Source organism: Pipistrellus kuhlii, unplaced genomic scaffold (assembly GCF_014108245.1).
Source record: "Pipistrellus kuhlii isolate mPipKuh1 unplaced genomic scaffold, mPipKuh1.p scaffold_m20_p_3, whole genome shotgun sequence".
NCBI classification, from domain to species: domain Eukaryota; kingdom Metazoa; phylum Chordata; class Mammalia; order Chiroptera; family Vespertilionidae; genus Pipistrellus; species Pipistrellus kuhlii.
Window position 1 is genome coordinate 28,030,711 of NW_023425529.1, and position 21,238 is coordinate 28,051,948.

General features: G+C 38.1%; 2 protein-coding genes across 2 annotated transcripts in view; one reads left to right on the plus strand and one right to left on the minus strand.

Annotated features, from left to right (window-relative positions):
- IRAG2 (inositol 1,4,5-triphosphate receptor associated 2) overlaps nucleotides 1-8,789 on the plus strand; it is an 83,321-nt gene extending 74,532 nt beyond the window's left edge. The window contains exons 31-37 of the mRNA XM_036455507.1: nucleotides 1,453-1,600; nucleotides 2,724-2,767; nucleotides 4,704-4,766; nucleotides 4,880-4,929; nucleotides 5,195-5,296; nucleotides 7,354-7,461; nucleotides 8,317-8,789. Coding sequence (XP_036311400.1) covers nucleotides 1,453-1,600; nucleotides 2,724-2,767; nucleotides 4,704-4,766; nucleotides 4,880-4,929; nucleotides 5,195-5,296; nucleotides 7,354-7,461; nucleotides 8,317-8,560 — 759 coding nt within the window. The 3' untranslated portion in view covers nucleotides 8,561-8,789. The remainder of the gene's footprint in view (nucleotides 1-1,452; nucleotides 1,601-2,723; nucleotides 2,768-4,703; nucleotides 4,767-4,879; nucleotides 4,930-5,194; nucleotides 5,297-7,353; nucleotides 7,462-8,316) is intronic.
- Nucleotides 8,790-8,884: 95 nt separating this feature from the next.
- The window catches only part of DNAI7 (dynein axonemal intermediate chain 7), a 39,720-nt gene continuing 27,366 nt past the window's right edge, over nucleotides 8,885-21,238 (minus strand). The window contains exons 9-14 of the mRNA XM_036459217.2: nucleotides 19,593-19,753; nucleotides 14,718-14,874; nucleotides 13,278-13,492; nucleotides 11,772-11,939; nucleotides 9,855-9,968; nucleotides 8,885-9,260 (exon numbers count right to left, since the gene is read on the minus strand). Of these exons, the coding sequence (XP_036315110.1) occupies nucleotides 8,979-9,260; nucleotides 9,855-9,968; nucleotides 11,772-11,939; nucleotides 13,278-13,492; nucleotides 14,718-14,874; nucleotides 19,593-19,753 (1,097 nt within the window). The 3' untranslated portion in view covers nucleotides 8,885-8,978. The remainder of the gene's footprint in view (nucleotides 9,261-9,854; nucleotides 9,969-11,771; nucleotides 11,940-13,277; nucleotides 13,493-14,717; nucleotides 14,875-19,592; nucleotides 19,754-21,238) is intronic.

Below are 21,238 nucleotides of genomic sequence, written 5' to 3' on the forward strand. Positions count from 1 at the left end.
TTATGCAGGAGGCAGCCGATTGATGTTGATGTTTCTCTCTCATCACTGTTTCTCTCGCTCCCTCTCTCTTCCTCTCTTTCTAAAACAAAAATAAAAAGTTAAGTAGTTCTGTTAAGGCTTATTATCCCATACTCTACATTAAAGAGAAATAGCTTTCAACTCTTTGGCTTTTTTAAAAATTTATATCTTTATCTCTAACATTAGACCTATATACTGATTAGCTCTCTTGAAATTCAGTATCATAAATTTCATGTGGGTCCGTAGGGCCTCCCATGTTTCACCCTCCCTCTCTTCTAAGAATCAACTTCACACTTTTTCCTTAAACCATCATCATCTCCTCCCTGTCTTCTCTATAAAAAAAAAATGTTTGTCATATTTTAGAATTCCAGACTCCTTTTGTTTTCAGAATGCTTTTAACTAATATCTTTTTCTTATTTCATAGATGCAATAATTTGTAACAACCAAGGTATTGGTTGTTTCCTTGAAGATTTCGTTTTTCTCTGGTTTGTTTCCTCTAGCTTGTTTTTGTTTTTGTTTTTTTGTTTGTTTGTTTTTGTTGTTGTTTTTTGTTCTTCATTTGTGCTAGAGGCTTTCCTCCAACATCTGATGGACCATTATTATACAGCTGATTGGGAACTCTGTGTGTGTTGAGTGGGGAGGGTTCTTGTTGGCCCTGAGCTTCGCACAAGCTAGGATATTGCGTTGGAGTGCTCTTACTGACAGCAGTTCTAGGACCCTCATCTTGGGATGTTAGATTCCTTCGAGAAATATCTTTTAGCCACCTGCCTTGAGGTATAAGCCTGGTTATCAGTGTTTGGAGCTTGAAGGGAGAATAAGGCTAGGGATCTCATTATTCAGTATGTATACAGACTTTTGCTTACATCCATTCATGTTAGGATGAGCCTCCATCAACTATCTCTTCCTACCCGACCCTTATTCAGTCTTTGTAGTTTTTCATCAAAGTGGTGGAAGGGTAGTTGCTCAGCTGGCTTGAGTAAGGGAGGATGTCTGTGGAGTAATCACTTTTTACATGGATTGTCAGCCATCTCTTCTGTTCACATTCCCACCTTGGAGTTTAATCCCAGAGATGCCACTATCCCCTGGTCCTTCCTTCAGTGCTTTCCTAGGTTGATTCTAGGCTTTTCTTCCTGCTTCTTTTAGGGTTCAGCTTTTTCACGTCTTAGTCATTTACCAAGAGTCGTCCTAGCGGGCTTTCAAATTTGTATTGCTATTATATCTTCTGTTTCATTTGCTCTGGTGGACTCAGGCCTTTTTTTTTTTTTTTTTTTTTTTTTAATAGAAATACCTTTGTTGGCATTTTAGTGGGATTTAGGGATAAAGATAAATGAATGTTTCTAATTACCATCTTTTAACTGGGTATCAAGAATAGTATTTTCAATACAAATGTGTTTCTTTTTCTTTTTTTTTCTTTTTTTTTTTTTTTTTTACTAGGAAAGCCGGGTTAGCAAAGCAGTTGAAGTAATGATTCAGCATGTAGAAAATCTGAAGAGAATGTATGCCAAAGAACACGCTGAATTAGAAGAACTGAAACAGGTTCTTTTGCAAAATGAAAGGTCTTTTAACCCTCTGGAAGATGAAGGTAATATAAATTTAAGATAATAGTGCCAGTTATGTTTTCCTAACATTTATCTTTTTCATTCTCTCTCTTGCTACTTGTTAGGTCTTAAGTTAAAGTTATATTAAAAGAATAACTCATTCCTGTCATCTGCATAGCCAAAAGTAGGATGTCAGTTAAATAACAGGCTGGAGACAAGGATTTTGATAATGACATAAAAAATTTCATTAAATCTGACCTGAATGGTGTTGCTCAGTGGGTTGAACACCATCCCGTGCCCCGAAAAGTTGCTGGTTTGATTCCTGATCAGGACATATGCCTGGGTTGCAGGCTCAATTCCCAGTGGGGTGTGTGTGTGTGTGTGTGTGTGTGTCATCATTGATCAGCAGGAAACAGCTGATCAATGATGTTACTCTCATCAGTGTTTCTCCCTCTCTCTCCTTCTCCCTTCCTCTCTTTTTATAATCAATAAAAACATATTTTTAAAAAATTCATTGAATAAATTTAAATTGCTGAGATCAGAGAATATATATAATCCAACCCACTGAGTTGACCCTAGTGTTCTCCTACTTAGGATATGTTAAAATTGGTTCTTTCTCCACACAAAGTAAGGCAGAATAACTTAATGTTCTCATCAATCATGGTTTTGTATTCCTCAAAGAAGGAATAACCCTAACATAGTAAAGCTGACTAATGAATTGGGAAATAGGGACAGATGTGAGGCCATGGAAAATATATTAATATAAGGTTTATATAAATCTTAGTTTCTGTTAAATAAGCAGTATGAACTTCTGAGAATTCTTAATGATCTGTCCCTTCTTCAAGAAAAGTAACCATAGTTGGTATCTTCTATCTGAAATTTTGGGTTCATTTATTCAAAAGATATTAATTTAGTACCTACTGTGTGCCAAGTCAGCATTCTGGACATATGTAGTAACATAGTGGACTGTTTTCTGTTCATTAAGGTGGTCATTTTTATGAATCACCAAATAAACAATAACTAAATATTTATACCACCAGCTGTCTTCAGGATCTTAAATAGTTTCTGATTGTTGGTTTTTGTTTTTGTTTTGTAAAGAATTAAGACCACTGCATTAACAGAAATTACAAATATAGTTTCTAAAATGTGCAAATGTTTTTCCTTTAGATGACTGTCAAATTAAAAAACGCTCAGCTTCTCTAAACTCCAAGGTAATTAATAATTTATCTACTGATTCACTTTAAAGATGTCTATCAAATATTTTAGGGGGTTGGTTTTTAAATATTTGAAGCAACATAGCTTTGAATGTAGATCATAAAACAATTGATATGCATGCATATATGAGTGTGTATATTTGCTCAAGTGTATGCTTTTATATTTCTTGTTATGTTGGTTTATCAATTAAATGTGACTGGTGGTGAGAAGAAAGCTGTAAACAACAATATCTGTCATGTAAAATGGGAATTGGAAAAAGGAAATCCACCAAAAGCAAAGTAGCTTCACAAAATCCACAGGGCAAGCCTCCTCCTTTCTAACTGCTTCATCCACTCACCCTCTGTGTCCCTACTATGGTGTCAGAGGCCTCTGCAGTGAGGCCTGGTCATTACACCCAGTCACATTCCAAGAAAAAGGAAAGACAGGTATTCCCTTGCCCTTTAAAAATAACTTCCTAGAAGTCCCAGAAAACATTTCCCTTTTCACTTTAGTTGCAAATAGGACTGGAAATACAGTTGTTGGGGTTTTTATTATTATTATTATTCTGGAGGCTGTATGCCTAACTAAGAATCAGGGAGTTTGAAAATCAGGATTGCTTAGAATGTAGTAATAGGATTTTTGAGCAAGTGACTCTAAAATCATTCCATCCAAATTTCTTTTTCACTCATGAGGAAAGAGAGAAGCACAGAAGTTAGTTGATTAGTTGTGATGTATGTAGTGATAGAACCATGATTGGGACCCAAGTTTCATGGACCACAGGTTTATATTCTTGATGCTCAACTAACCTATGAAAATAATTTAGGGATAATGGTTTAAGAAAAGGATTGGCATAAAACTTTATTTCCTACATTTAAAATATTTTTATTTCCTAAAGCTGTACTTACTCAAACTTTAAGAACCACATAATACAACATTTTTTTCTGTGCAAGCCTCAAGGTCGATCGAAAAACACACCCATTCATTAAAGTAATATGCCCATCCTTAAATGCATTAAATGGGAAAAATGAAGCAATTTTAAAAAGGTAAAATATAGGTCTATATTTAGCTCCTCTTAGTAGAGGAAAATCTTTCTAAAAGAAATGGTAACAAAAGAGAGGAAGAGATGAAGAGACTTGGCTGTATTAACAATGAAAACATTTTCTGCCCAAAATATCATGAATAAAATTAATATGGGCGGAGATCATAGACAGGTAGTTCTCAGATGGTTACCGTATTTTCCGGAGTATAAGACGACCCCCTAATTTTACAGTTAAAACATAGGTTTAGGCCTATATTCGCTGTATAAGACTACCCCCCATTTCCGAGGCAACACCAGTTCTTTTTTTAATAGACCGCCTCTCTGACTCTGGCCAATCTGAGTAGGCTTTTTACTAGAACACAGTGTATTATAGCTTCGGGTACAGAACATGTATAATTTGCATGCATAAAAAGCCTGCTTGGATTGGCTGAGTTAAAGAGGCGGTCCAAGCAGCCTTGCAGTGATTGATGTGGGATCGAGTTGGAAAATTCGTTTAGCGGCATATCAAGACGTTTTTCGGGATATACTCGCCGTATAAGATGACCCCCGATTTTCGGTTGACTTTTTTTTTCATTTCAAAAGTCGTCTTATACGCTTGAAAATACGGTATTTAACATAGAAAACATGTTGAATATTTTGAAAGTCAAATAAATGCAAACCTAAACAAAAAAGCTTATACCCTTTATTTGACTGGCAAAAATTAGACTCACCCAATGTTAGGAAAGGTGAAATGTAAATGAGTAGAATACTTCTGGAAGACAATTTACTCATAACAGAATCCTTTTTAGTGTTTGCTGTTTAGTTCAGCAGTAGTCAAGTGCATGGATGCGTATGTACAAATACACTCATCAGTGTTGCATACAAGAATAAAATAGTAAGAATTTTCTAAATGTTTGCTTCCCCCTTTTGAATAGCCATCTTCTCTTCGAAGAGTGACAATTGCCTCTTTACCCAGAAATATTGGCACTGCCGCAATGGTAAGCAAGTTTCTAACTATCCTCAGTCAAAAGCAAAGTCATTTTCATATAAGAAAAACATATGAAATACTTCATTAAATTCATATTTTATCATTTCTTTCACACCTTTAAAGACTTCTGGGAAGGAAAACAATGACCGATTCAGTAGGAGGTCAAGTAGTTGGTAAGTATAATTATATGATTGCTCTTTGGTAACTTTAGTAATTTTAACTGTGTTAAAATAAACTTTTGAAATAAGTGATATAAGCAGAATAATTTTTAAAATTGTCATATAATAAAATGTTTTATTTTTTTAATAAGCAATATGCAAGTGCCAAGGAAAATAATTAGGACATATAACTTTTGTAATGAGTTCGGGAGTGGGAAATAAGTTAATAATGGGTATGGATATATTTGATATGACAAGTGGATATGATCATCTTTTATAGGCGTGTTTTGGGGTCAAAGCAGAGTGAACACCGCCCCTCATTACAACGGTTTATCAGTACCTATTCCTGGGCAGATGGTGAAGAAGAAAAATGTGAGCTCAAGTAGGTGAAGCGTATGTTTGTTAACCTGATGTGAGCTGGGCATAAAAATGGGGATCACTTTTATTCTGTGGAGATGAGATCAGCATTAGATCATTAAAAAGCTAATTCATTGTTTAAGACTTATATACTGCAAAGCACTACATAAAAGCTATTTGTGAATAAACTCTTGTAGAGTTCAGAACTGCAAGGTTTTTTGTCTTAAGTTAGAAAAGGCCCTGTAATTTTCTAGATTTGTAAAGATAATGTTTTTCCCTGTACAGGCAGGTATCCTGCCAGCAGGGATGGGGGGACAGTGAATAAAGCCCCATAGAAGTAAAATGTGTAACTTTTTTTTAAAAAAATACATGAATTATATACCATAGGCACATATGTAATATATGTGCAATATATATATAGTCTTCCCTTTACATAAATGAAGAGTAGGAGAAACATAAAACTCAACATGACTACTCTACATCTAGCAAGTTAAATAAAATATACTTCTATAGCACAAGGGAGAGAAGGCAGGAGGGAGAGACATGAACAAATGCCTATAAGTCCATGGGTGACATTGGACAAATTGTTTTAACCTTCCTTGGCCTCAGTTTCCTCATCTGCGAAGACCTTAATGAAATGATTTTATGTTCATGTTCTACATGTTCCTTGAGAGCCTAGTGTGTGACAGACACTACCCCAATCCTAAGAGATACAGAGATGAGTAAGACTTAGGGCCTACCTTTAAAGTTTTTTAATACTCCCCAGAGCCTGCTGCATGGGGAGTACTGAAAACTCTTAAGAGTTACCATAATGGATGTTTACTGATCTGGGGCAGAAAAAAGATCAAGAGTTTCCTTCAAATGAGTACAATGTATTATTTGCTTTTTGTTAGTATAGTATGATATTTACTGAGAAGTCGTTGTAAACGAAAGACTAAAACTGAGAATCTTATAAGAATGCTGTTGAATCTGGCTTTTGGACCTTATTTCCTTTAAAGACTAAACTAAAATCTACCACATACATTCCTGTATTTTTTCTGCCTTTTTTGTTTGTCTGTTTGTTTATTGATTAAGGTATTACATATGTGTCTTTATTGCCCCATTGCCCCTCCACCCCTCTACTCATACCCTCACACACACACACCCTGTTGTCTGTGTCCATTGGTTAGGCTTATATGCATGTGTACAAGTCCTTCAGTTGATCTCTCCTCTTTACTCCCACCCTCCCCCATCTCCCCTCGATCAGACCTCCCTGTATTTTTTTACTAAAACAACCACCACCACTTTGAGACAGTTCCCTTTGGCAATTGTGAGGGTATCACGAGCTTGAACTCAGCAGTGAACATAATAAGGAGAGGTTCTGTTCAGGTCAGGGCATCCCTCTTTAGATAATATGAAGTTATTTAAAATAAAGTCAATTCAGTCACCATTTGCCAGATTGCTAAACACTGCTAGCATATTTCAACTAGTTTTGCACTGAGGATATTTTCATAAAGTTTTAAAATTAAGATTTTTTTAAGAAAAATAGAAGAAACAACACTTTGATGTTATTCCTATTTACCATTGACCGAAAAGCCTACAAAGAAAAGAGTACAATCAACTAAGGTTATTATAGTCCACATGGTAGAAAAATACTTGGTGAAAACAAAATGGTTAAATAAACTTGGTGATATGACTTTTAGAACTAGATATTTGTCAAATGTTTGTGTGCATCTTTATTAACACAATGAAATGTAGCAATCTTATCTAATAAAAGAGAAACATGAAAATTAACCACCACTTCGCTATGCCCACTGCCAGAGTATGCAAATTAACCCAACAAAGATGGCGGTTAATTTACATATACAGGTGTGGAGTGGAGTGAAGTCTGCTATGAGGGGAAGGGAGGCGGCAGAGGGAGCTACTGGAGTGGTGCTCCAGACAGAAGTAAGGACTTGCTGGCTCCAGGCGGCTGGGAGTGAAGCCAGGGGAAGGAAGGCCTATTCTTGCATGAATATCATGAACAGGCCTCTAGTATTTTATAATCATAGCACATGATTCCTAGTTTTGTATATTTAAAAAAACAACAACACTTACTTACAGAACTAAAGATGATGCAGAGCCCCCCGGAGAAGAAATAATAGAAAGGACAAGGAAGCCGAGTCTTTCTGAAAAGAGGAATAATCCATCGAAATGGGATGTCTCTTCAGTGTAAGTTGTCTATCTACCAAATTCTGTCATTTTCGTGGAATGGGGAAGGGCAAGGCAGGGTAAACAGTATTACCCTGGATTAAATTACTTTATTTAAAGAACTGTCCAACTACGAGATTTAAGATGAATAGCAAACTTCAAGTGGTCTGCAGGGGTTAGTTTTGAACCTGTGAGTTACAACGGGGAGGAGCATCCCGCGCGAGCCTGGCCCAGCCTCCAGGAGGCCCAGCTCCACACCCAGCTCTCCAGCGAGCTCTGTGGCTGGTCACCTTCACCCAATTCTTCATCTATAAAACGGGTGATGCCAGTACCTTTGTCCTGAGGTCATGACTACATGAATTACCATGAGTAAAATGCTTAGCACAGTGTCAAAGACTTAAATGATGCTGTAAATATGTAACCTTTTTGGGTGGGCGTCTCTAAAAGAAATAGAGTTTAAATATCAGTACACCAAACATCTATGGTACGGTGAGAAATAAATGACCTATTTATCTATACATATGTCATACACAGATATTCTACTCTATTCAATAAGTAATATTTTTGTTTCCACTGTAGGAACACGCCGCTTTCCCTGAATTAAGATAATAGTTGTATGTACTTGTTAGGAGTTAAATAATGCCTGAATCACAGCATTTTCAGATTCTCACCATACTCACATATTATTTCTTTAATTCTGACAATTATAAAGGGGGCAGATTGTGGCCCAAACCGAGACATTAGACCACATCATGTAGTTTATTACAAAGCAGTGTTGGTCAATGATTTGATCGGTATTGTTGATGAAAGAAGTGATTCTATTATAATAACGGGTTACTGTGATGACCAAATTCTGAATCTGTATTTTCCTTGTAGCTATGACACAATAGCTTCCTGGGCAACAAATCTCAAGACCTCCATCAGGAAGGCTAATAAGGCACTCTGGCTTTCCGTTGCGTTGGTTGTACTGTTTGCGGCTTTGATAAGCTTCCTCACAGGCCGGTTTTTCCAGAAGTCCGTGGATGCTGCCCCCACCCAGGATGGAGACTCCTGGATGTCTCTAGAACATATCTTGTGGCCATTTACCAGACTCCAACACAACGGGCCACCGCCAGTGTGACTGTAGGATGTCCTAATGTGTGTATGTTGATTTTTTAAAGTTTCAGTATCCGAATTTTGTAAATGAGTAACATATAGCTGGATCCGGAGGTTCTCAGAATGACTAAGATTTTTAAATTCCCTCTTTTTGTGATTACCTTCCCATGACCTTTTAATGAGCTTATTGAGAAGGATATATTATATAAAGTTGTTTGTTAACTTTTGTTGAAATAAAGAATCATTAAATTTCAGTGCGCCACTGTTCATAGGAAAAGAACCCCACATGTAACAAAATAAAATTTGAGTAAAAAATTCTGATTAGGTCATTTTAATATCCTATTTGAAATATAGTCACTGGCTACATTTTATTGAGAAAATTCCCGATTTTTTTTCTTTGAGTTGTTTGATTCTTCATGCTGAATAAAGTTTATCAGTAGAGATTAAGAATAACTGAATATTCTAGTACAGAGTAGCATGTGGCACACAGAGTGAACAAACTGGTGGTCAGGGCTCAAGACTTTCTCCATTGCTTCTACAGAAGCAAAATCCTTAATCATGTGATAGAGAGTAGAATGAAACTCAGTTTCCTCTTTCAGGGCCTCAGAGAATGCCTCACTGTCTTCGTCAATCTTGAGCCTTAGTGCTCGGTTGCCACTAAACATTAAAAGAGTCCAATTAGGATTCTCAATAGGTGTCTCGTCTTGAGTAAGGTGTTCACTCACCTAAAGAAAGAAAACAGAGAAATCTGTTATTCCAATTAAGTAGTTTGGCAGGAGAGTATTAGTTGAAGGGCTCAACTCAATCCCCAAAATGCATTAATTCAATCAACAACTATTCCAGTTGCTGGGAATATAACAAATCAAACATTAATCAGTAATTAATGATTGTCCTCAAAGAGCTTAGGTTCTAGTGGGAGAACCACAATAAACAAGACAAATAAATACGGTGGCTAATTTACGCTCAAACATTAATTAGTCAGCTTTTAGAATTTATCAGGTAAGAAGCAAATGTGCCAATAAGTTCGTGAACCATTGATATATATTCGCATTAAAGGGAGAGACTATAACGAGATAAAAGGACTCTAGTCTGAAATCAAGAGCATTTGGTACCATAATGGGCAATGAAGGTACAACCCTTCACATAGTGTAGCTTTATATTTTTGACAAAATTAAAAAAAAAAATGGTTTAAAACTCCATTTTGAGTGTTATTCCCTCCTCCCATTTTTAAGAGGAGAAAACGGTCTATATTTTCTTAGCCTTTGAGTACCGTTTCTTTTGGAGGACAAAGTGGTGTTATGGGCTTTTGCATACTCTACCTTAAATATAACTTTTTCAGGACCACATTGCATATTCCACTTGCTCCAACCAAATGCAAAAGCAGAGCTTAGCAAGGCCATTTGTCGATAAGCTTTCATTTCCACCAAAGGATCCTGTCAATATAAAAGTCAATAGAATTGATCATAGAGCCTTCCCAACAAGTCTCCCTTCCATCCTTGGCCTCCTACAGTTTATCTCAACACAGAAGAAGCCATTAAAATGCAAGTCAGATTCTGTGACTCCCCTTTCAATACGGAGCAATGGCTTTTCCTGGCTCTCAAAATAGAATCCAAAGTCCTAACAGTGACCTGTCAGGGTCTGTGTGATCTGACACCCTCCCACACACATCTCATTATCTATCTGACCTATCTTCTCTTCTCCCTTTGTTCACTCCAAGCACCTGGCCTCCTTGCTTTCCTTCAATCTTCTAGGCTGCTCAGCCTGGAAGCTGCTTCCTGAGATATCCAATTGGTTACATTCCCCACCTTCATGTTCTGCTCAAATCTTTCCTTCTCACCGAGCCCCCAATGCCATATTTGATGTTGTACACTGCCCTAACCCCAGAATTCATGATCTACCTTTTCTTTTGCCCATAGCTCTTATTTACCTTTAACATGCAATCATTTTTTATGCTTATTGCTTATTTTTTTGTCTCCTACTAAAATGTCAGCTCCACAAGGTCAGGAACTTAAAAAAAAAATTCACTAATGTATCCTAAGCATCTAAAACATGCCTAGAATACTAGAATATAGGTGGTCAGAAAAAGAAATTCTTTAATATTCTAAGTAAATGAAGACTACACTATATTCAGCATTTGCAGAGTAACTGGCAATTTAAGTTACTAAAACCAAGGTGGTATTCCCCCCTTCCCCCCCTCCCACACACACACTCACACTCACACGTGTACATTCTCTTGAGATAATTATTTTCAGATGCTACATAAATATCTACCTATATTGTCATTTTTTCTGGTATAATATAAACTTGTTCTTGAGGATTGAACTCATCTGCTCAAAACACCTCTCGTGATAAGGAGAGAATTTGTCTTCATTTATATGTCAAATATTACTAACCATCTGCTATATTCTAGGGATATGTGAGGTGCTAGAAGAATCCATCCAAATTGATCAAAAGGCAGTTCCCATCCTCAGAGAGCTAACAGTTTCATAAGGAAGGATCTCATTGAGCTACAGCCTTCCCAGTAACACAAAGCAGGCTGTGTGTTGTCTGCGTCTACAGGGAGCCTCTGCCAAGGCCCAGGAGGAAGTGGGTTGTGTACCAGTTGTCTGTATGTGTGTTTGATTTCATCTGACTTATCCTGTTTGGGAAACTGCTCAGTCATTTACTCTTTTAAGAAGTCTTACATAGCCGAAACCGGTTTGGCTCAATGGATAGAGCTTCGGCTTGGGGACTGAAGGGTCCCGGGTTCGATTTTGGTCAAGGGCATGTACCTTGGTTGCGGGCATATCCCCAGTAGGGGGTGTGCAAGAGGCAGCTGATCGATGACTCTCTCTCATCGATGTTTCTAGCTCTCTATCTCTATCCCTTCCTCTCTGTACAAAATCAATAAAATATATTAAAAAAAAAAAGTCTTACATATAACTAGTCTGGAAGAAGCAAAAACATATACAAATTGTGACATGGTTCTGACTACCCTTGCACCAACACTGGCCAATTGTGGGTGTCCTCCTCTTGTCAAGTGAAGATTATACTAAAAGCTTACTTCTTTGGGGGAAGATCTTTAAACTTTAGAGAAATTCTGAATTTCTGAACTTGCCATTTATTCTTTTCTAACTATAATCTTATATAAATGAATATAGAAAACCCATGATGTCCTTTTAAGATTTATATACAATTTAATACTTGTTAGCATTCTAAATGTCCATTACATTAAGTTTGGAAAGATTCATTCTTACCTTTTGGTTTCTAGCCACATAAAAATGAGAGTACTCATTAGGGAAGATATTCAACCCAGCTTCTTGTAAAGTAATAATGAAATAAATAGGACTCATCCATTTTCCTTCCAACATAGAGAGAGAGTTTTTTTCACCGATTGTTACTGAAGCTAACATGCAGAGGCCTTCCTAGTATCAAAAAAAAAAAAAAAAAAAAAAAAAAAAAAAAAAAAAAGGAGAGAGAAAAAAAAGAAGCTTTCATACAAGTTAAAGAAATTCTTACTTCATTATCATTCTGGTTCTAGCCTTAGGGTTCTTTAAGCCCTAGCACATTCTATACTAAAAGGAATGCAGGGAAGGTATGTCTTAGGACCAATCTGAAAGGTCTGCCACCAGGTCTCCATGTTACCTTGTGGTGCTTTATCTGAACAATAAGGGGATTGAACTAAAGGATCTTTCAGATCTCCTATTTTATAAGTTATGATCTAAGAATACTACGTATGTTCCTATTGAATTATAATAGCTATTTGATAGCAATCAGGCTACACTATTTAACAATAATTATTTACATAATTACATAAGATTTAACATAATGCAAAATTATTTTATAGGTTTAAAGTTTGCAAAGTTTAAACTGGAAGTTCAAAGGTGTACAAAATTCACACCTCTCATTTGCTTTAAAAAGCAAAGCTTGACTAATTCTAGTCTTCCACATTCTTAAGAATTTCAGGCTAGCTCTCTCTTAAAACAACTTTAATGAGGTATACTTTACATATCATAAATTCACCCATTTCAAATGAAGAATACGTACAGTGATTTTTTTTTTAAAACTTGACTGAGTGGTGCAATGATCACCATAAATCAGTTTTAGAACACTTCCATCCTCCTCTCATCCCTCATGCCAATGTACAGTTAATCCCCACTCCCACCTTCAGCCTCAGGCAACCACTAATCTATTGTACTTTCTGTCTCCAGATTTCAGGCTGATTTATGACTGCCCAGTAATACTGGCTCCTTGAAAGAGAAACCTCACAAAGGGGGTTTCAAAGGGCTTGGTGATAAAGATCAGGACACCTCTTAGGAGTGGGTCAAACACTCTCTGAAAGTCATACTGCAACCAGGCTTGTACTTTCATTAATTGGTCTATTCCTACTAACTTTAGGGTATAAATTTTTGCCTCGCTTTTTACATGTTATTTATCATCTAATTAATATTTTGTTCAGAAATTATAGCTCAAGGTCTATATTAAACATATTTATTTATAAAAGTCATTTCAACAGCAGTTCCCTACTGAAGCCTGGGCTGCAGCCCTCACTGCTTAGGCCACTGAACAGGTAGAAATGACCACTCAAGGGTCTTAGCTATTCTTATACAGATTTTTAGACAGAAAGTAAAATAAAATTGATGGAAAATAAAGTTTCTTAAAAAAAAAAAAAAGACATTTCTGTATGTAAATGACCACACTCTCTCTTATAGTCACCAATGAGGCTTACCTCTTGGATGTGACTTGCTGTAACAATGACTTACCTTAATTTGTATTTGAATCTCAGCAAATTCTGTAGTCACAGTCAAAAGTACTTTATTCACATCAAATGGTCTTAGTTCCCATGACTGGTATGGCATGTTAATATGAGTATCTTGAATCAAGGTAACAGGGCCCAAAGTGTCCAGGCTGAATGTTATAACTCTTTCTTCTGATCTATAAGTTATATTACTGATGCCATCAGTTTTCCAACATTTATCTTTTAGATTAAAGCAAATGACATTAGTTTTAATTTTTTTCTATACAAAAATAGGTTGAATAAAACCTAAATAACTGTTATATATATATATTTCTCTTTTACGTTTAGAATAGAATTTCAACAAAAAACCAACCTTGCTGGGAGTTTCTTCCTATCTACAGGGTCACGTTGTTATGCAAGACCTTCAAATGAAGCTTTGACTCACATTTCTGGCTTCACCCTTACCAGTTCTTCACACCTGGTTTCAGCCATCGCTTTTTTCCTTCCCTAACAACCTCATGCACCCGTGTGCCTCTGCACATGCAGTTCTTTCTCCCTGCAGTACAGAACCTCTTAGAGAATCTCTTCTCTTTTCTTTTTTTAACAGCTTTGACAATCACCTGTCTTAAGTATATGATTAAATTATTTTAGTAAATTTACCCAATTTTGCAACCATCACCACAATCCAGTTTTTAGCACATTATTATCCTCCTGGTAAGTTCCCTGGGTCCATTTTTAGTTCATTCCCATATTCCAGCCCCAGACAACCATTAGTATATTTCCCATCTCTAAAGATTTGCCTTTTCTGACTTTTCATATAATAGGTGGTCTTTTGTGTGTCTTACAACTCAATAATAAAACACAACCCAATTTCAAAATGAGTAAAAGGTTTGAATAAATATGTCCCCAAAGGAGATATATGTAAGGATGATACATTAAAAAAAAAGAAAAGCAACATTATTGGTCATTAGGAAATTAAAACCACAACAACGGTTATAATAAAAAAGATATAACAGCAAACGTTGGCAAGGATGTGGAGAAATGGGAAAACTCGTATTGCTAGCAGGCATGTAAAATGGCACAGCTACTTTGAAAAAAATAATTTGGCAGTTTCTTAAAAAGTTAACATAAATTCATCTTTCAACTCAGCACTTCCACTCCTAGGTATATACCCAAGAGAAATGAAGATACATATCCATGCAAAGTCTCATAGGAGAATGCTCTCTTAATCCTTGAGGACCTGTTGAATATTTCATCCTTAACCTTCCAGACTGACTCAGTCACTGTTCTGCTCTGCAGCACTTCCATCTCTGAAAGCACACCACTGCGTCATGTTGTGATGTTTTTCTCTATATGCCTCTCCTACAACTTTGAACACTCCCAGAGGAAAGCATGCATTTCTCTCTCTGTTTATGATTGTTTTAGCATGCCTCTTTTAATTACATAATTGTCAAAGCTAGTGTACCTTCAGCATCCCACCTTGCCACCTGGGGATTCTCAAAAAAGATCACGTTTTTATGAACCTCAAGCATGACATCTATGGGCGGGAAAAAGTTTTCTGTTTCGAAGTCTTCTGTAATTGCTGGAGGATAAATAAATTTCTGTAATCCGTCTTTGAGTATCTTTTAAAAACGACCAAAAAAACATCAAGTTAGGTGTTATAACTAAAGTTGTAAATATTACTGAATAAGCTATATAGTTATTTTTAATAAGTACTAAAGTTTGGTCTCAACTATAGATTGACTAACAAAATATTATAACAAAATGAAAGATAATGATTAAGGGGGAAAGCACTAAATTTGAATGTAGTTACAGAACCCTTTTATGGGCCATGTTCTAGGCTGGGACTTGCACATTTTATTCCAAGCAATCCTGCAAGCATGTGTTTAACAAAGCAGGTGACTGGGTGAAAAGTGTAAAGCAAATGAGAAGAACAGATTGGCAGCTACAAAACAGTCATGGGATGTCAAGTTAATTACCTACTGTAATAACTGTGTATGCTGCCACCTGGCGACTGGAAATATCAGGGGAAACAATTTCTAAAGTATGTGACTGAAGGTCTATGTCAAACCTCAGAAAGAAGGTGGGGCTGAAGGGGGTAAAGATCAACCAAAAGACTTGTATTCATGCATATAATCATAACCCATGGACACAAACAGTAGGAGGATGAGGGCATGTGCTGGGGGGTGGGAGAGGCCAGGGAGAGGTCAATGGGGGGAAAAGGAGACATATATGATACTTTAAACAATAAAGAACTTAAATTAAAAAATAATAATAAGTATATGGTGTTCTAACTACTATGCTGTATACCTGAAACTAATGCAAAATAATTTTGAATGTAAAATGTAATTTTAAAAATTTTAATTAAAAAAAAAAGGTAAGTGGGATCTCCATAAATCAAGTGATTTGCCACAAATTACAAATTACTTCAAAGAGGCATCAGAACTCAAAAACAGAGCTAAGGGACCCCAGATATCATGTTCCAATACCCTGGCTAGGGTGTGTAGGTGAAGAGAAAAAAGTATAAGCACTGTAACAAGTGTAGAAATGAATGGATGAAAGTAAAACTCATCACATTGTACACCTTAAACTTACATGTCAATTATATCTCAATAAAGCTGGGAGAAAAAAGTAAGTCAATGAAACCAACAGAGATTTCTTAGGGACAAAGGCAATCCATCCACTATCTAAATGTAGAGAAAGATCTAGAGAAGGGGAAAGACTGAAAATGTTACAAAATAGAGAAAGAAAGAAAAACTGGAGTGGAGACAAATTGTAGAGGAGGACCGAAACTGGTTTGGCTCAGTGGATAGAGCGTCGGTCCGCAGAATGAAAGGTCCCAGTTTCAATTCCGGTCAAGGGCAGCTGATCAATGTTTCTAACTACCTCTCACTCTTCCTCTCTGTAAAAAATCAATCATATTGTGTGTGTATATATATATATATATATATTTTAATTGTAGAGGAGGGAGAGATTATTAAAAAGATACTTGAAAACAAAACCGAAAAAACCTGTCTTGTGTAGCTTAGTTGGTAGAGTGTCTTTCCTGTGTACCCAAAGGTCTCTGGTTTGATTCTGGTCAGGACACACACCAGGTTGGGAGTTCGATCCCCAGATGGGGTGCGTACAGGAGAGACCCAATAGATGTTTCTTGTGCTCTCCTCCTTCCCCCTTCTTACTAGCATCTCTCTAAAAATCAAACAAATATATTTTAAAAAAAGATTCCTGGAAAAAAAAAGTAGGAAGGCCTCTTTGTTGCAGGAGAGGAAAACAGGTGTGAGGCAGGATACTCTGTGCTCAAATGGAGAGCACAGACTGGTGGTCTCAGGACATTCTCACAAAGATCTTTGGGTGAATCCTGAAAACCCCACATCAGGCTGAGACCTTCCTATGGATAAGAATGTCTGTTTTGAACTCCCCACTATCCTTCTAGTGTCCCTGAAATAGGGAAGGTTGACTCAAATAGATACTTCAAAGTGGCTATCGACCAGATTATCTCCCCCAGGTGTGCTCTAATAAAAGCATTCTCATTTGTGGGGAGAAGGGGAAAGAAATGACAATATTATCCCCATTAGGGTGAAAATTAGTTTGGGGGGAACATGAAAAAAAATCTTTCTCTTTTATGTATAAAGCACAGATATGCATACAGCACACACACAGATAGTCTATCTACGGTATTAAAAGTCCTTGGAGGGGGATGATTAGGAAAAAATGTTTACAAGAGTGGTGATATGGAAAAAAAAAATTGAGAAATACTGCTCTAATGCAAGAACGCACCAACAACCTACAATGTAGTGAGAGGTGCCGGGCAATCTATGTATATGATGTGTTAGAGGAGGCAGAGAGGAAAAGAGGAAAGAAGGACAGCAGGGCAGCAAGAGCTATTACAACAGAATTGGGTATATTTGGGACACAAGCCAGTGAGGTAACGTGAAACCAAGTCAGTCCTAGTGCAAATGCTACTACCTACTAAACCAAGAGGGAGAAAGGCCTCGATAGATGATCTAACAGCTGCTACAGGTCTTATTACTCCAAGTGCGGTCCTTACTACTCCAAATGTGGTCCTGCATGAAAATTAGTTTGGGAGAGCACTGGTATCACCAGTATCTGTGCTTCTCAACTTAAAAAAAAATATATATATATATATGTATATTATTGATTTTTTTTACAGATAGGAGAGGGATAGAAAGCTAGAAACATCGATGGGAGAGAATCATCGACCAGCTGCCTCCTGCTCACCCCCTACAGGGATGTGCCCTCAACCAAGGTACATGCCCTTGACTGGAATCGAACCTGGGACCTTTCAGTCTGCAGGCCTACGCTCTATCCACTGAGCCAAACCGGTTTTGGCTGCTTCACAACTTTGATGTGCACATGAATCACCTGAGGGTCTTATTAAAATGTAGCTTCAGGAGATCTGAGGTGAAGCCCCAAATTATGCCTTTATAACAAGTTCCCAGATGTTGATGCTGCTGACTGATGGACCACATTTTTTATAGCAAGGATCCAGAACAGTGCTTTAGTTGTGTTTTGCTACAATACAGACTGCTGGGTCTCGCCTCCAGAATTTCTGATTCAGCAAGACTGTGGTGGGGCCCATAAATCTGCATATCTAGCAAATTCCCAGATGAAGCTGGACGGTGCTGATGCTTCCCGTCCAGGGACCACATGTAGGGAACCACTTATCTAGACCAGAATCCACAAATAATGGTCCCTAGAAAGCCTGGCCCACCATCAGTGTTTGTAAATAAAGCTTAAACTGGAGCATAACCACATGCCCAGTTCTGTACATCTGGCTGTTTTAGCATCACAATGGTAGATCTGAGGAGTTGCAACAGAGCCAGGATAGCCACAAGGCTGAAAACATTTACCATTTGTCCCTTTACAGAAACAGTTTTCCAGCCTCTGAAACAGACTCTCATTATTAAGGTCAAATTGGCACAATCTATACATATAGAAAGCCAGTGTCCGTGAGGACCAAACCACTGGTCACCCTGAGGTGGCATGGAGCACCTCTCAGTCCCTCCCGCCCTCAGCTCACGAGCAGGGTGGGGTGGGACTGGGGACTGGCAAGCAGCTGAACAGCTGACCTCTTGGTCCCTGCCTCTGGCCAGCAGGCTCCCATGGATCAGCGATGGTGAACGGGGCAATCAGGGTGGGTAGTGGGAGGACCAGGCTGGCTGTCAGGCCATTGGCATCACCAGCTCATCCCCGGGTGCTCGGGGGGCTCAGGGCTGCGGAAAAGCAGGTGCCAGTGACTTCACCTCCACGTGTGTGCGATGGGCCGGCCACTGATGGAAAACGCTGCCTGCTTAGGGCAACTCACACCGAGGCGGGTAGGTCATGGGCACGCCCCACTGCTTCCATCAGTGCCTCAAGCTGCAGCAGCGGCAATGGTGCCCCGCTTGAGCGGCCCTGCGTGAGCAACGTGTTCCATCAGTGGCCCGCCTGGCGCACGCACATGGAGGTGAAGTCACCATCACCTGCTTTCCCGCAGGCCTGAGCCTCTGAGCAGCCGGGGATGAGCTGGTGATCCCAACGGCCTGACAGCCCCGCAGCAGAGACAGCATTCGGCCTGGGGACTGGCAAACGGGCAGAAGATGGCCCTGATCGCAGGAAACTAGGCCCTAGGACCCTACCCACACTATTTCCTGTGCTGGGCCTCTAGAGTAGGGGTGTCGAACTCAATCAGAGAAGGGGCCAAAATCTAAAATCCAGCCTAAATCGAGGGCCGAATGGTTTACTGAACAGTCATAAACTGTCATTGTGATGGAAACGCAGCGGAGTGCAGTGATGACAGCGCGGTGCGGGCCACATTGCAAGGCCTGGCGGGACAGATTTGGCCCGCGGGTCTTGTGTTTGACACATGTGCTCTAGTGTAAACACAATGCTACGGGTTTACAATTAACATGCATGATTTCTAGTTTTAAAATCCATATTATCTTATGTTTTGTTTTTATTGATTTTTAGGGAGAAAGGAAGAAGAATAGAGAGATAGAATCACTGATGAGAAAGAAACTTCATCAATGGGCTGACTCCTACACAACCCCTACTGGGGATCGAGCCCGCAGTCTGGGTGTGTGCCCTGACCGCCCTGATCGGGAATCGAACCATGACCTCCTATTCATGAGTCAGTGCTCAACCAGTGAGCCACACCAGCTGGACTAAAATCCATTATTATTTTAGATTCCTTCTCATTAATACTGATTCAAACTTTATAAAATTACATTTTCTTTCGTGCTTGCTTAATAGAGTTAAAATTCATTATGTGTTAGAGCCGTTGATATAAAATAAAAGTGTGAGAAATTATTTTACTTGTAAGTTTTAAGAATCAACCTACTTCCATTATCATCCAGCCCTTCATAGGTTTACACTGTGGGGGAAGCTCCAGAATATCCAAGTGGTACACTCCACCCAGAGTTGTGAATTGGCATATGTCAAGCTCATCCTCTTCAAATTTACGTAGCCTCTCCGGAGCATTCTCTAGCAGCGCCAGCTGTGCTAAAATTAATCAGATTAATTGCATTTCTAAATAGATCATAACATTTTTGTATACTTTTAGGAGGGAAACAATATCTAGCACTGGCACAGGAAGTCTTTACTTAGCTACTAACACTTCAAAAAGGGATTAACTCAGAACTATTCAAAAAGCTGACCACTGGAGTGGAAATGGGCCTGTGTAATGGTTAGGATGCAGGGGAGGACTACTTCATGTTTTATATGCACACATTTCAGAATTTTGTATACAATAAGCACATGTTATTAACAGAAAAACTTTAAAAATAGATCTTAGGGAAGGGTAAATAATTTTCCCTCTACCCTAGTGAGTTCTTGGCTGAGACGTCCAAAGTAAAATATTAATAAGAGGAAAACAGAAGTTAACAGGGGTGCCTCATGTATACATGGGATATCCCCAGGGAGAAGCAGAGTAATTCAAAGAGGTGGCGTAGAACTCCAGCTTACACAGCATTTTCAACAAAGAACAGAAAAGTTGTGGGAAAATGACAGGACAAAGAAAAGCAGCTGAATGTTTCTGAGGTAGAGATAAAGGCTAGGTTATAGTTAGTTTTGTAGATTCCTCTGGTGCCCTCTCCTGATAGTTCTCAGAGACAACGTTACACCCTAAGTTTTGTCCTTCCTAGTCGTGAGGAAAGAAGCGATACTTAAAAATTTATATCCTACTTTTAAGCAAATAGCAGAGGGGTAGGAAACTTTTCTTACATCGATAGCTTTTCAGTTGCTTCCAGCTCAAAATAATCCTTATGCCAAAGTGGTATATTTGGGGGCAGCATATTCTGCTACCTTTTATTATAAAAGATAAAAAAAAATGGTTTAACACAAAATTTGATAACTGCTTAAGTAATGTCTTAATATTGGACCTTATGGTGCTAAATATCTGGGGGCAAGCAAAATCATTAAAAAAATTAATTTTGGTGCATCTATAAAATTAAAGCTAATTTTTTTCCCCAACAAAAATAGGTCCAGCTCATAGAAAAACATGGATGGAGGCTTGAAAATGAAGAAACTGGATCAGATAATCTTCATATTCAGAAATTTTATGGGGAAATACTATGATTTCATAATGCTCATTTACAAACAGGGGAATATCTGAAGTCACATATCACTGGGACATTCCTGCCTTTCACTAAAATTCTTTCAACACAGTGAAATGAATAAGACAGGGAAATCAGACCATTTACAGGACTCACCCTTGTGCAGTATATGCTAATTAACATCTTAGTTCCTTCTTCTAAAAAATGGGTATATAGTAGTACCTATCATAGTATTTGGGGGTTGTATGAGTTCATACATGTAAAGAGTTCAGAACTGTTGTCTGACCTGGTAAAAACTCAGGAACTGTTAGCCTTATTTATATATCACTACAATTTTCCTCTCATAAGAGGAAGCACACTGAGATGGCATTGAATTTAACCCATGGATATCAGGCACTGAAAATTAAAGGAAATACTCAAAGGAAATCCAGTT